At 45.0% G+C, this 16457-nt stretch overlaps 1 protein-coding gene across 1 annotated transcript in view; it reads left to right on the top strand.

Moving 5' to 3' along the window:
* Window positions 1-16457, top strand: part of hdhd5 (haloacid dehalogenase like hydrolase domain containing 5) — a 58049-nt gene that overhangs the window by 14453 nt on the left and 27139 nt on the right. Inside the window, exon 2 of the mRNA XM_033037224.1 lies at window positions 4828-5025. Coding sequence (XP_032893115.1) covers window positions 4828-5025 — 198 coding nt within the window. The remainder of the gene's footprint in view (window positions 1-4827; window positions 5026-16457) is intronic.

Here is a 16457-nt window from a genome sequence, read left to right as displayed (position 1 = left end):
CCTAATGTCTCACCCATCTGTGATAAATGTCTGTGTCAAGAAGCTACCATAGCGCATTCTTTAGTTTTTTGTACAAAAATACAAAAATTCTGGAATGAAATATTTGACATCTTTACAAAATTAATTAAAATAAAACTGGTACCGAAACCAGAATGGATCATTTTTGGAATATCGGAAGGTAACCCTGAACTAAACGTGTTTCAGAAGAATTTACTCAATTACGGGCTAATAATGGGAAAAAAGCTCATACTTAAATTCTGGAAAAATGCGCCTACACCAACAATAAAAATGTGGATATCAAATATGTTTGAAACACTACATCTGGAAGAGATGAGATTCCTCTCAGCAGGCAAAGCAGACCATTTCCAAAAGACGTGGTCTACGTTTTAGGAACTATTATAAGCATAAGGTGCAATAGTAATTAAAAATAAATAAATAAATAAAAGGTGCCAGGATCTGGTAACGGGGTGTAAAAAAACAAAAAAAAACAAAACAACAAAATAACAAAAACAGACTTGGTTGGTAGTCCCCTTTCTGCGGAGTTTAATGTTATAATAGAGCGATTGTTTCTCTTTTCTTTTTCCTTCTTTTCTAGGGTCTTCTTTCTTTCTTTACTTCCTTCTCTAACTTCTTTTCTAAGGGGCTTTCTTTTCTCAACACTATCTTGCACCTTCACGACTCTTGCGCACTTTCTTTACTTCTATCTTTTTCTCAAAGCTCAAAAAATGAAGCGGTACAAAAAATGTATTAAGACATATGTGTTGTGTAGTATTGTAATTTACCGTACTTCTAATTAAAAATAAATAAATAAATAAATAAAATATATTTGGTTTTGTGTCCCAAAGAAGTTTGCTGGAGGTAGTGTTAAATATATTTTAGTTCAAGGCACTTTCATATTTATGGAATATTTTGGAGTGTGTTGCTTCTTGCAGCGTTCATACATGATTAGGTAGGTGGGAGCTGACACCACTGAAGGCAGAATGACAAGGAATAAGAGTACAATTAGGCCATTCGGCCCATCAAGTCTATTCCGCCATTCAATCGTGGCTGATCTATCTCTCCCTCCTAACCCCATTCTCCTGCCTTCTTCACATAACATCTGGCACCCGTACTAATCAACAATGTGAGAGAGGGAATGGGTGAGTTGTTGCCTTAGGACGGCAACAAATGTCGGGGGCTGCAAGAAATTAAAGGGACATCACTGGGCCTTGAAAAAAGAAATAAGAATAACTCGTTCTGAAAAGAGAGTGCCGGCATGTGCCAAGAGCAGAATGGAGATGATGAGAGGTTTGTTATGGTTGGTGTCTTCTTCAGAGGGAGTCTCTCAGGATAGAAGATGACTTAGAGTCATACAGCACGGGAACAGGCCCATATCGACCAAGATGCCCCATCTACACTAGTCCCATCTGCCTGCATTTGATCCATCTCCCTAGAAACTTTTCTTATCCATGTACCTGTCCAAATTGATGGATTACAATTCATTAAATAGATATTGCAAAATATAATGAAATTTAAAACAATCTGTTTTAAAGCTTGCAAGGTTAAGTAGAAAAATGTGAAGTAGTACATTTTACGAGGTCATTTTCGGGTGGGACGGTGGCACAGGGGTAGAGTTGCTGCCTTACAGCACCAGAGACCCAGGTTCGATCCTGACTACGGGTGCTGCCTATACGCAGTTTGTATGTTCTCCCCGTGACAACGTGGGTTTTCTCTGGGTGCGCCGGTTTCCTCCCACACTCCAAGGTTTCTCCCACACTTGTAGGTTAATTGGCATTGGTAAAAATAGTAAATTGTCCCTAGTGCGTAGGATAGTGCAAGTGTACGGGGTCGGTGATGACTGGGTGGGCTGAAGGGCCTGTTTTCATGTTGTATCTATAGACTAAATGTTGTTATATTGGACTTGCTTACACTGGTCTTTTGAGTTTTGAGGTGGTTTTCAAGGCCATTGTGGGACCGGGAGACTCTTCCAATGATGGGGAATGTGGTGACCGATGGGGCAGGACTCCTGTGCGACCCCTGATTCGCTGCCCCATTGATCACAATATCATCTGCAACACTCCTGCTCCACCTTGAGCAATCATGGGCCGGTCATTCCCAGGTGCGGGCGGGAAGGTGGCATTTCATTACGGAGGACACTTTAAGCACATCCCTGAATCTTTTCTACAGTCTACAAGGGTTTATAGAAATGGATTACCTAGCTAACCCTGTCAGTGACACTCTAGTCTATGGCTCCAAGTGGAATCCAGACTCCTGACAAAAGCGAAGATTTCTCCAAGAAAGGACAAGAGGGACATGTAGACTCATAGAGTGATACAGTGTGGAAGCAGTCCCTTTGCCCCACACCGGCCAATATGACCCCCGTACAATAGTCCCACCTGCCTGCGCTTGGTCCATATCCCTCCAAACTTGTCCTTATGTTATTGAGAATAAAATAATAATTCCATGTCTAAATTACTGTGCACTTGTGGAATTGTGAATATTATTAGTAAAATTTGTCTCCTTCTAAGTGTGAGTGTGGGGTAATAATTTGATTTTTTAATTCTTTTTAATGCATTGGCTTGATGCTTTTCAATGTTGAAGATGCTACATAAATGTATGGATGGTTTAGAAGAAAATCAAACTGCCGAATTTTCTGTTGCAGACTTGTTCATTGCACATCGTTCATTGAATGAAAGTGAAATTTGTGACCATTCGTATCGCTAATATGGCCACTATAACTCATTGGCATGGATCTGAAAGAGGTGGCTTTAGAGATTATGGAAGTATTAATTGTGATATTTCAAGAATCACTCGAGTCAGGAGTGGTTCCAGGCGGTTGGAAAATTGTCAATATTATCCCGCTGTACAAGAAAGGCAGCAAGGCAGAATAATGGAAACTAAGCCAGTTAGTCTGACTCCAGTGGTTAGTGAGATTTTAAACTCCATTATAACGGATGAGGTTATGGAGTACTTAGAATTTCAAGATGAAATAGGCTGAAATCAGAATAGTTTTGTGAGGGGGAGATCTTGCTTGACAAATCCGCTGAAATTCTTTGAAGAACTAGCAGGCCAGATAAAGGAGAGTCAGTGCATGTTGTTTACCTAGATTTTCAGAGAGCCTTTGATAAGGTGCCACACATGTGGCTGCTAAGGAAGCTGAGAGCCCATGATATCAAAGGGCAGATACTAGCATGGATAGCAGGTTGGCTGGATGGCAGAAGACAGAGTGGCAATAAAGGAGGCTTTTTCTGGTTGGTTCCTCGGGGTCAGTGCTGGGGCCGCTACTCTTCACGTTGAATATTAATAATTTGGATGAACTGATTGACGGCTTTCTAGCCAAGTTTGCAAATGATACGGAAATAGGTGGAGGGGCAGATAGTGTAGAGAAAGCAAGGACTCTGCAGAAGGACTTGGACAGGTTGGCAAAGTGGGCAGTGAAAAGGCAGATGCAATACGGTGTGAAGTCATTCATTTTAGTAGTAGAAATAAAGGCATAGACTATTTTCTAAATGAGGGAGAGAATCCAGAAATCGTAGGTGCAAAGGGAATTGGGAGTGCTGGTGCACGATTCCCAGAAAGTTAATTTGCAAGTCAAATCAGTAGTAAGGAAGGCAAACGCCTTCGACCAGTGTCTTTTATAAGGCACTGGTCAGGTCGCATTTGGAGTATTGTGAGCAATTTTGGGCCCCATATCTGAGGAAGGATGTGCTGGCTCTGGAGAGGGTCCAGAGGGGGTTTTCAAGAATATGATCCCAGGAATGAGTGAGTTAACATATGATGAGAGTTTGACGGTACTGGGCTTCTATTCGCTGGGGTTTAGAAGGATGAGGGGGTCCTCATTTAAACTTACCGAATAATGAAAGACGGACCAAGGTGTGGAGAGAATGTTTCCACTAGCGGGAGTGTCGAGGACCAGAGGTCGTAGCCTCAGAATTAAAGGACGCTCGTTTAGGAACGAGGTGAGGAGGAATTTCTTTAGTCAGAGGGTGGTGAATCTGTGGAATTCTTTTCCACAGAAGGCGGTCGAGGCCAAGTCTGCTATTTTTAAGGCAGAGATGGATAGGTTCTTGATTAGTACAGGTGTCAGACATTATGAGGAGAAGGCAGGAGAATGGGGTTAGGAGGGAGAGATAGATCAGCCGTGATTGAATAATGGAGTAGACATGATGGGCGAATGGCCTCATTCTGCTCCTTTCTTGCCAGTGTGCCATATCATTCCATTTCTGCTTACTTTCATTTCTACATCATCCTTAACAAGTATAACTCTATTGATTTATTTGGTCAATCGAATATTTCAGAATTTAAAATCTAATGTCTGCTGATCACTCATTTTTGCTTTATGAATTTGATGTCCCACAGAGGCACGATGTTACGGGTAGATACTAAGTACAAGACTTTTAATTTTACAGATAATCAATTCCATGTGAAGCTGTTTTGCATTAGTGAAGCATTTTAAATGGTCTTTCAAAATGTATTATTAAATCTTTATGCATGTCCATTTTAAACTTCCATATAAATATTTGCAAGACCTTAAAAGCTGAGCTGGCTCCCCTTTAATAGTCTTGGAGTGACTAATATAAGTGGCTCAATTGTTAAAAAACTATGCAGATTATAGAATCTGTGTCTGAAGAAGGGTCTCGACCCAAAACGTCACCTATTCCTTTTCTCCAGAGACGTTGCCTGGTCCGCTGAATTACTCCAGCATTTTGTGTATCTTTGGTTTAAACCAGCATCTGCAGTTCCTTCCGCCACACTTAGAATCCGTGTTGATTTGTTCTGAGTTTTGCTGTTGTACGTCTCTAGACATTGTTGAAGACTTGATTATATGTTTGTCTGCTCCGTTTTCAGCCCACCTTTGGCCTCCTTGTTGACATTGATGGAGTGTTGGTGCGAGGAAAAACACCTATACCGGCTGCCAGGGAGGCTTTCAAGAAGATAGTGAATCCCAAGGGGGAGTTTTTAGTGCCTGTGGTGTTCGTCACAAATTCAGGAAATTGTGTTCGACAAGCAAAAGCCGACCAGCTAACTGGGGTATTGGGAGTAAAAGTAAGTACCAAACATTAAAGATGTTCAAATAGGAGGAACTTGCAGATTGAACCAATCAATGTCGGACCTGTAGGCCTTTGCATGATGATTACATTGCTTGTAGATAATTCAAACATATCAGAGCATTATTGACGTTAGTAATGACCCCCTTCCCAATTACTTAACTCAGCTTCATAGCTTGTGTTTGTCCTGATTGTTACAGTCAGTCCTCATAATTCAGCTGCATGACGCTGGGCTTCATTTTTATGCTATTTCTACCAATTATGACCAGAACTCAGATGTTTTGTGTCCAGGGGTGGAAGCCGGTGCGATGGGATGGCTTTGATATTTGTTTTTCAAGCACGTAACGCATTGACTGCTCATTATTAGTTATGTATAATTCCCATTTCTTTTTTAGTTTAGTTTAGAGATACAGCGTGGAAACCGGCCCTTCGACCCGCTGAGTCCTGCACTGACCAGTGATCCCCGCACATTAACACTATCCTACACTAGGCACAATTTTTACATTTATACCAAGCCAATTAACATACAAACCTGTACGTCTTTGGAGTGTGGATGGAAACCAAAGTTTTCGGAGAAAACCCACGCAGGCCACAGGAAGAACGTGCAAACTCTGTACTGACAGCACCTGTAGTCAGGATCGAACCCGGGTCTCTGGCGCTGTAAGGCAGTAATTCTATCACTGCCCCACTGTGCTGCCTCTAATTTATTTGACTGCACAAATGTGATATGTTTTTTCTTTACAAATTGTGCATATTTGTTTTTGTGAGGGAGTTGTGGATAAAATGGATAACTCCTTCATTTGGTCAATTGAGTTTTTGTCTTGCACATTTGCACAAAATCTTGAAGTGAACTGATTTCATCACAAGCTTCTCTCACCAATTTTTGTGTCCACATCGAATGAATACACTTACGGAGGCACTGGTGACCACACAAGGCCACAGTGCACTAGATCTATCTTCTTCTTATCGAGTCCACACACAAGATTAGAAGTTGTTCAGCCAGAGCTGAGCACCCTTCTCGGCATCTGCACAATGGTGTCTGTCTTGTCGCTTCTTGTGCTTCTTGTGCGTGGTGGTGGAAAGATTGGTGGAAACAGGGCTGCGACGTGAATGCTCTTTCCTTGACCCCAGTAGATCAATAACAACTTAGCGTTACATGTCATTGAGTGCACAGCAGATTAAGGAGCTATGTGGAAGCAGAAATGGGACCTCAATATTCTGAACTGATAAACAAAGTGTGGGTGAAGGTAAGGTGAGACCTTTCTTCGTGGGATAGAGATATCAAGTTTGGCAAATAGTTTATTAGGACTGTCTTGAGAGTTATTAATTGAACATTTGATTTATTGTTCTTTGTTTATTATCATCACTTGTACTGAGAGACAGAGACATTTTTTGCATGCTGGGGAAGCATACGTAGTGTAAAAGAAAAAGAAAACAATGGAAATGGAAAGTCTAACATGGCAGGACCTACACAGTGAATGCTAGGGCTCTGGGAGTGTTGTAGAGCAGAGGGATCTAGGAGTGCAGATACATAGTTTGATGAAGGTGGCATCACAGGTAGATAAGGTGGTCAAAAAGGCTTTTGGCACATTGGCCTTCATTATTCACTGAGTAGAGAAGTTGGGAAGTTATATTGCAGTCATATAAGATGTAGGTGAGGCTGCATTTAGACTATTATGTTCAGTCTGGGCACTATGTTATAGGAAAGATGTTGTCAAGCTGGAAAGGCTGCAGAGAAGATTTACGTGGATGATGCCTGGGGCTAGAGGGTCTGAGCTGTAGGGAGGGGTAGAGTAAGCTGGGTCTCTATTCCCTGGAGCGCAGGAGGATGAGGGGGTGATCTTCTAGAGGTGTTTAAAATCATGAGAGGAATAGATCGGGTAGATGCACAGAGTCTCTTGCACAGAGTAGGTGAATCGAGGACCAGAGAATGTAGGTTTAAGGTGAAGGGGAAAAGATTTAATAGAAATCCGAGGGGTAACTTCTTCACACAAAGGGTGGTGGGTGTATGGAACGAGCTGCGAGAGGAGGTAGTTGAGGCTGGGTTTATTGCAATGTTTAAGAAACAATTAGACAGGTACATGGGTATGACAGGTTCAGAGGGATATGGGCCAAAGACAGGCAGGTGGGGCTGGTGTAGATGCAACATGTTGATTGGTTTGGGCATGTTTCCACGTTGTATGACTCTATAACAGAGTGTAGAACATGGTACGACAGCAAGAGGGAAAGTACAGACAAAAATAGTGCAAGGACCACAAGACGATCGATTGGAAGATTGAAAATTCATCCTTGGGACATGAGAGGTCACCTCGAGAATCTGATAACAGCAGGAAAGTAGCTGTTCTTGACTAGGATGGTGTACTATTTCAAACTTTTATATCCCCTGCCTGGTGGGAATGAGGGGGGAAGAGGGAGTGGTCCTTGATTATGTTGGCTATTTTACTGAGGCAACGTAAAGTGTAGATGGAGTTGATGGGGGTGGGGGCTGGTATACATGATAAACCGGACTATGTTCACAATTCTCTGCAATTTCTTGTGGTCTTGGCAGAACAGTTACCATGCCCAGTTGCGGTGCATCTGGATGGAATGCCTTTGTAGAAATTGATAGGTGTCATTGCAGAAATGCCAAATTGCCTTCGTTTTCAGAGGAAGTAGAGGCCCTGGTGTGCCTTCTTGGTTGCAGTGTTAATATGTTTGGACAAAAACAAATTGTTGGTGATGTTTACATTTTGGAACTTAAAGCACCCGACCATCTCCACTTCAGCGCCATTGATATGGACTGGACCATGTGCTTCCTGAACTCCTTGATATTGAGGAAAAGGTCCTTGGCTTGACACCATGTTACTAAGTTCTCTATCTCCTTCCTGTAACCTGTCATGTCATTGTTTGAAGTTTGACCCACTATGGTGGGTCATCTGCAAATTTGTAAACAGAGTTTTGAACAGAATTTGGCCGCACAGCAGTGGGTTGTGTTTAGTTGAGAGTGATGATCACTGCTTGCACTCCAAAAAATATTGCAAATGTTTGTATCTGCTATTAAGTTCTGGCTGTTACCACTATTTAAATGGATAAGGAAACACACCGTGCAAGTTTTAACCATGGGTACTCTTAGCTTGGATCCACCGAGCCCATCCCAACCGTTTTCAGAAGGCCTTCAATAAGGTGCTGTACATCAGGCTGCTAGGAAAGATGAGAGCCCGTCCAGGAGGTGAGGAGGAACTAGTCAGAAGATTGTTAATCTGTGGAACTCATTGCCACAGAGGGCTGTGGAGGCCAAATCAGTGGATATTTTTAAGGCAGAGATAGACAAATTCTTGATTAGAACGGTGTCAAAGGTCAGGGGGAGAAGGCAGGAAAATGGGATCAGGAGGCCAAGATCAGTCATGGTTGAATGGCGGAGTGGACTCAATGGGCCGAATGGCCTAATTATACTCCTACAACTTGTAAACCATGGATCACATTAGTTCTATCCCACCTTCGCTTTTTACAATTTACAGAGGCCAATTAACCTTAAAACCTGCACATCATGGGGATGTAGGAGGAAACCGGAGCACGCGGAGGAAACCCATGAGGTCACGGGGAGAGCGTGCGTGCTCACACAGAGAGCACCCGAGGCCAGGATTGAACCTGGGTCTCTCGTACTGTAAGGCAGCAGCTCCACCAGCTGCGCAACTGTGCCGCCCATGTCTTAGGGAGACATGATCTACTGGTCCTCATTACGTGACAACAGAGTTTTGTTCCTCACAACTGTTTGCAACTTGGACAGTTCGCAAGTCGGAAATGCAGCTGCCTCACACATGAACCCCCCCCCCCCCCACACACACACCCACACTAACCACCACCCCCCAAATTAAAAAAAAAGGAAATGCAGCTGCCTGGTGGTAAAATCATGGCCAAACGAGGAGAATATGTTGTTAAAGCCGGGTTTTTAACCCAACCATTGAGATCCTGCCACAATTGGTGGAGGTTTCCTGCAGCCTCACAGCAGCCATCCACCTGTTACCCAAAGGCTCGATCGTAAGATGTGCGGCAGGCATAGGTTGGCCACGTAACCTGGGAAGGACTTGCACGCCAGGAGTGTGTAGGAAGGAACTGCAGGTGCTGGCTATACACCAAAGATAGACGCAAAATGCTGGAGTAACTCAGCGGGACAGGCAGCATCTCTGGGGAAAAGGAACGGGGGATGTTTCGGATCGAGACCTTTAATGTTTTTGATTTGAAAAGAACAATAACTGTGTTTGGGATCTTCACAGTCTCAGAGCTATAGGTAGGAGACCCGAGTCTGATGCCTGGGAGGGTTGCATGTCACGGCTGAAATTCATCAGGAAAATAAACAGATGGGAAAACAAACCAGCTGTTAAGGTCTGGGTGCTTTAATTTGATTTGGATTTGGTGATTCGAGCAGTTGTGCTAAGCCTACAAGATCTGGAGACGGCACCCATAAATCTGTTCTTGCTATCGTCATCAGCTTTGGCAGAAGGAGTAGGTTTTAATGTTCCCTGTTGTTGTAATATGTATAATCCTGCTGCCAATGCTATCCTATTTGAGAACATTCTTGTTTTGGGCTGTTAACATTCTCGTTGCTCAACAAAAGATTCTTTCTCCTTAGCTTGAAGACATTTTGTCATGCATCTGAGTCTGTGACTGCAAATATTAGTGATAGGTGTGGGGGAAAGGAGTCGGAGTAGTGGATTGAATGGGAGGACAGATACAAAATGCTGGAGTAACTCAGCGGGACAGGCAGCATCTCAGGAGAGAAGGAATGGGTGACGTTTTGGGTCGAGACCCTTCTTCAGACTGCCTGACCCGTTGAGTTACTCCAGCATTTTGTGTCTGTCTTCGGTTTAAACCAGCATCTGCAGTTCCTTCCTACACTTTGAATGGGAGGAGTTCAGTGACTAAGGTGTTAACAGTCTTCAGAGCACAGGAGAGAAAAGCGGAGTAGTATTTTGTCTAAAATCGAGATTCTATTTATGGCAGTGTGGTAAATAGAGCATAAAATAATTGCTTAACCAGCATAATGAATGCAGAACATCCAATTTCATATTATAAGGAGAGTACCCATTGGGTAAATAGTGGCTCTGTCTTGAGTGGAAAAGTATTATTAATAGAAATGCAATTAATTTACAGTTTAGGGTCTTGACCTGAAACGTCACTCATTCCTGCTCTCCAGAGATGCTGCCTGTTACTCCAGCTTTTTGTGTCTATCTTCGGTTTAAACCAGCATCTGCAGTTCCTTCCTACACAGATGCACAGAGTCTTTTGCCCAGAGTAGGTGAATCGAGGCCCAGAGGACTAGGTTTAATTCTAGAGTGGTATTTAGACAGACTTCCAAAAGAAGTATTAAATAATCTGGCTGACATGTATGGCCTAATTTTAAAATAATTTAAAGCAGAGTTAAGCTCCTGTCCCACTTTCCCGAGTTACTCACGAATTCTCCCGAGTTTTCCTCTTGATTCAAACTCGGAGAATGTCCGTAGCGAGTCCGTAGGAGTCCGTGGATATATCGTAGCGGCTCGTTATGCCAGCTGTAGGTACTCGGGGCATCAGCTAAGTCAGGACGTTTTTTCGGCATGATGAAAGATGTCCACGAGTAAAAAAAATAGCCCCGAGTACCTATGGCTGGCATCTCCGAGCCACTACGATATATCAAGGGGAAAACTCGGGAGAATTCGTAACTAACTCGCGAAAGTGGGACAGCGGCTTAATTCGTTTGCATGCGCTGTTGCAGGTCATTTTATTTCAGTAGGTGGCCACCAGCAACACAGTGGTTACTGGCCTCTTCTCCAGTGTTATTCTCTTGCTCTATGGAAAGCTTCGGGACTCACATATGTATTTTATGTGGACTTAAAAAACATAGTTTTCTCTGTAGATACAAGGAACTGTGGATGCTGGAATCTTGAGCCCAGCACAAAGAGTCAGAGTCATTCAGCGAGTCAGACAGCATCTGTGGAGGGAGTGGACCGATGGTGTTTTGTGTCGGGCCCCTTCTCCACACTGGTTCTCATGGGGTGGGCGAGGGGGGTTGAGAAAGCTGGAAAAAAAGTGGGGGCAGGACAAAGCCTGGCAAGTGATGGGTGGATACAAATGAGGTGGGGGGGGGGGGGGGGTGATAGTCAAAAGGGTAGAGTAGAGGACAAAGGCTAGCAATGAAAAGGGTGACATATACGGGGCGAAGGGATGGAAAGCTAGATGAAGGGATATAGGAGGATGGGGGAGCAGTGAGGGATAGTGGGATATATAGCTACACACTGGAGTGAGGGTGGAGGGGCACAGGAGAGATAGGAAGGAGGGTTGTTACTTAAAATTGGAGATTGCGTACGATTCGGTTATGAGCTACCCAAGCGGAATACAAGGTGCTCTTCCTTCAGTCTTCATCACTCTGGTCATGGAGAAGGCCCTGAACAGAGTGGTCAGTGTGGGAATAAGGAGGGGAGGCGACATGGTTAGCAACCTCAGTGGACTCGTCACATCTTCTTGTCCCTACCCCATTCCACTTTCCACAGAGACTAACCCCTCTGCAACTCCATGGTTCCCTCAAACCACCCTTCCCTAGGTATTTTCCCCTGCAACCGCAGGAGATGTAACACCTGTCCCGACACTTCATCCCTCTCCTCCATCCAGGGACCAGAGCAGCCGTTCCGTGTGAGGCAGAGGTTCACGTGCACCTGCTCTAACCTCCCGCGCGGCCTTCTCTACATGGGCAAGACCAAGCGTAGACTGGGCCACCATTCCTTGGTCCGCCAAGGCCTGCTGGATCGCCCGGTCGCTAACCATTTAAGCTCCTCTTCCCATTCTCATGCCAACCTTTCTGTTCTGTGGCTCCTCTGTTGCCAGAGTGAGGCCAAATGCAAACCTCATATTCCGCTTGGATGGCGTACAATCCAATGGTAACAACATTGAAGCCTCCAATTTTGCGCCTCTATCCTGCCCCTCTTTTTATCCCTCCTATCTCCCCCCCCCCCCAATATATACCTCCCTCTATATTTACATTTCACCACTCTTCTCTCCTTATCCAACACCATAGTGACTCGTTTTAGTTTTAGTTTAGAGATACAACGTGGAAACAGGCCCTTCGGCCCACCAAGTCTGCACCGACCAGCGATCCCCACACATTAACACTACCCTACACATAGTAGGGACAATTTACACATACACCAAGTCAATTAACTGACATATCTGTACGTCTTTGGAGTGTGGGAGGAAACCAAAGATCTCAGAGAAAACCCTCGCAGGTCACGGGGAGAACGTATAAACTCCATACACACCGCATCCCATAGTCGGGATCGAAACCGGGTCTCCAGCGCTGTAAGGCATCAACTCTACCGCTGCGCCACCGCGCCACCCACGCTGGGTCATTTGTACCTTTGTCACTTACTCCACCCATCTGCCCATCTAACCCCTCTCATCCCCACCATCCATCGCTTGCCAGGTTTTGTCCTGAATCAGTCTGAAGAAAGGTCCCGACTGGAATCGTCAGCTATCCATTCCCCCCACAGATGCTGCCTGGCCCGCAGAGTTATTCCAGCACTTTGTGTATCTTTAGCTGTGTAGCAGTGCAGCTGGAGGGTTTGACATGCTAGGAATGGAATCATTACTTTAAAATAGGGGCGGTAGTGGGATTGTCGCAAAGAATAAGGATTAGCATTTTCTGAAAAATGGAGAGATACTGGTAATGTGGTGATGATCAACATAGTGGGTGGAGTGATTGGCAATTATTGCTCCCGCCCAAAAACAATAATTTTATCCAGCTAAAAGGATCACTCAAATTTCACCTGGAGAATGGAACACAAATTCAAATTGTATTTGCTCAGAAATGCCCTTGCCATAGGTAAAGGTGACTACAGAGACATGAGGGAGGAGCTGACTGGAAGGGGAACCGAGCAGGAATGACGGTGGAGAAGCAATGGCAGGAATTTCTGGGAGTCATTCAGAAAATGCAGGATCTTTTCACTCCAAAGAAGAAGAAATGATAATATTAAGGGTGGCCATGCCTGACAACGAAATCAAAGACAGCATAAAAGCAAAAGGTAAGGCATATAACATGGCAAAGAATAGCGGGAAGTCCAAGTCAAGATAGTTTATTGTCATGTGTCCCAGATAGGACAATGAAATTCTTGCTTTGCTTCAGCACAACAGAATATAGTAGGCATGAATACAGAACATATCAGTGTGTCCATATACCATTTTACTTCGGAGTCACGTGAGTGACTACGTGAAGACCCTGTCCAGCACGCATGCGCGACATAGTGTCTCACGCAGTGCAACAGCAACGAACGGGAGTACAAGTTTAAAAACGGGACCTCCAGGTAAGTAAACTTATTCTGAGTAGCAATGTTACAAAATTTTGAGATTTAAAAAATCAAGTCTGCAATTTATCCCATCAGATAAAGCACAAAAATAAGTTTAATTTGACACCTAATTCAGTTTCATATCTTCAGTATTAAGAAAGTTATGGCTATTTTCATACTCGGAAATTAGCATCTTGTTCCCTATTGATTTTCCATTGACTTAACACAAAAGCTGTGATCGAGGACAGTGAAATGGCCATAACTTTCTTAAAAATTAAGAGAACTGAAATACATTTTCCGTTATTATAGATTGAAGCATTCTGAAACAAATATGAAACAATCTTACGTGGCTGACCTGAAATTAAAGCATATAATTAGCTAGTTACCCAATTGTAGCTAATTCCAAACTTCAATTACTAGATCTAAACATCTATCCATTTCTTAAGAAAAGATTAACATTTTTAAATAGCCTAAGTGTCCAAATAACATTCACAAAGAATTCACTATAAAACATGATTTTAAAATCTCATTTACATTAATTTATAGGCCAAATGGAAGGAATTTAGTATTCAATTGCTGTAAATTAATGGCCATTTAAATCAGCTTTCGAGTGGGATCCTGTGGAACTCTGTGGAACGTGCTGGTTTGGAACGTTCCCATTGCGGTAGATTTGTACCCCATATGCCCAGAAAAATACTGCGGGATTTAATGGGGCCCCAAATTAGCTACTCGCAACACAAAACTTTGTATAAAGGGATCTTAAGAAGCCCTTTTTAATGTAAAAATAAACAACCTACCTTCCGTTGTCCCCTGTATGAGATCCGTCCCGTTGTCGGCAGTCACGGGTTTAGAGGATAATTTTTAACTTACTATAACAATTAAATTAACCAATTAAATTCAAAAATAGCTCCAGCGAAAGAATCTCCCAGCGATTTTTCGTCAGCAACTAAGTAGGCTTAACAACCTTGATTTGAATAGCCTAGGGAAAATCGCCTTTTAAACCCGCCCCCCTCTCAACGGCGCCAAAATCGCGTACACGGGCTTGGACAGATCTGCAGCGACGCTGAAGGTAGGTTTTGCAACATACCTACTCTGAGGTCGTGTTTTTTCGAAACCCTTGTTCTGGTTTATTCACACAGGAACATGAACAAGGGAAAACAAGCAAGGAAGGTTGTACCCCGTTCGACTGCAACGGAACAGGAGGGTTTCATCTGGGGGGCGACCGGCGGCACCTGGACCGCACACGCTGCGGTCCACAGTCACCGACGGCATTTCCGAGCCGAGCCCAGCGCCGCTAGCACAGCCTGAACAACAGCAGCGGGCTGGAGGTAAGGCAAAACGGAAGTCGGACCAGCCGGTATACTCAGACGAGTCCGGTGCGGAAGACTCACCGCCCGAGAGCGGCAAAGGTGGCCGTTTGAGCCGAATGGAAAGGCTCATGGAGCAAATGCTCCTGCGAGACTTGCTCCAGGAGATGGGGCAAGCTCGCCAAGGGCGCACAGGCACTCCCGCTCCAGTGCACTATCAATACAATACAATTTATTTGTTGTCATTTGAACCCAGAGGTTCAAACAAAATTTGGTTTCTGCAGTCATACAAACAAGAAAAGAACCAAGACACACACCAACACAATTTCCACAAACATCCATCACAGTGAATCTCCTCCTCACTGTGATGGAAGGCAAAGTCTTATCTCTCCCCTGCACTACTCATTCTCCTCCCGATGTCAGAGTCAAAGCCCCCGGCGGGTGATGATAAATAAGTTCTGCTGCAATTATAAAGCCGCGCTGGGCTATGCAAGACCGCGCTCCGGGTCTTGGTGTTGGAGCCCCCGGCGTGCGCTAAAAAGTCCCGCGGCCATTTAAAGCCGCGCCGGGCGATGTAAGGTCCCGCTCCAGGTCATCCTCAACCCCGCAACCGGGGCGGGAGAAGTCGCCATTGCGGAAGCCCCGAAAAGCGGTCTCCCAGCAGGGACCCGCGGGCTCCCAGTGTCACCGTCCACCGGGCCGGGGGCTGGAGCCTCCGAATCTCCGGAGTCGGGCCGCAGCAGCGCGCCACCACCGCTCCTCCCGCTCCAAACTCGGCCAGCTCCACGATGGTGGGTAAGTCCGCAGCTCCGCGACTGGAGCCCCAGGTCGTTCCGGTAGGAGGCCGCACCACGGTGCTAGGCCCCAACGACAACTGAGACCCGACGGAGAAAAGGTCGGGTTCTCCGTGCAGGGGAAAGATTTTAAAAAGTTTCCCCACCCCCCACACACATACCCAGTTTAAAAAAATAAATAAAAACGACATACAAACGAGACAAAAAATAAAAAAACGACAGACGGACTGCAGAGGCCGCTGCGACGTGAGTCGCGCCGTCCACCCACAAGCACTGGCCATCGCATCTCCCTCAGCAGAGGGGAGCGTTGGCGACCAGGACTGGGCTGGTCAAGAACAGGGGTCACTGGCTGAAGATACCGGGAGTATGCGTGGGGTACAGGAACAGGAAGAGCTGCTGGGGGTTGTGAACCGCTATGCGGCAACACCGCGAGCGGGACGGCCGTTACAGCCTAAACTGACAGCCAGCATTGACTACCTGTCCTTTAAACCACTGCAAGAATAGGTAGTCAATGAGGCGTTGGACTTCTACACGCCTCCTGAAAACTGCATTTCGCTCAATGTGCCTGCCGTCAATAGTCAAATCTGGGGATACATTGGGCAGGGTATCAGAACCCAAGAATTAAAACTGCAGAAAATCTTGAAGCTCCTGACGTTGGCTATCACCTCGTATGCTGGTTCCGTGGACGGGGTAGACATGACAACTAATCAACAAGATACCCTGGCTCTACTGTGCAACACACAGTACAAGATTAACAACCTCCGTAAGGAAGCAATAAGACCTGCCCTCAATCCAAAATTTGCAGGACTGCGCAGAACACCGACCTCAGAACCACAGATCCTGCTATTTGGCAAGGACTTGCCCAAACAAGTCAAAGACCTGGATGAAGAATCCAAAGCATTTGGCCTCATAAGGGTAGGACCCGGAACGAGCAGAACCACGCAACCCAGACGGCAGTACCCCATCGCATCCACCAGTAGGCGTCAACTTCATGGGACTGGTGAAAGGTCCGGGCCCGCACACCATCCCCGGAAGTCT

The sequence above is a fragment of the Amblyraja radiata genome, chromosome 18 (genome assembly GCF_010909765.2).
Source record: "Amblyraja radiata isolate CabotCenter1 chromosome 18, sAmbRad1.1.pri, whole genome shotgun sequence".
Taxonomy (NCBI): Eukaryota; Metazoa; Chordata; class Chondrichthyes; order Rajiformes; family Rajidae; genus Amblyraja; species Amblyraja radiata.
This window is presented reverse-complemented; position numbering and strand designations above follow the sequence as displayed.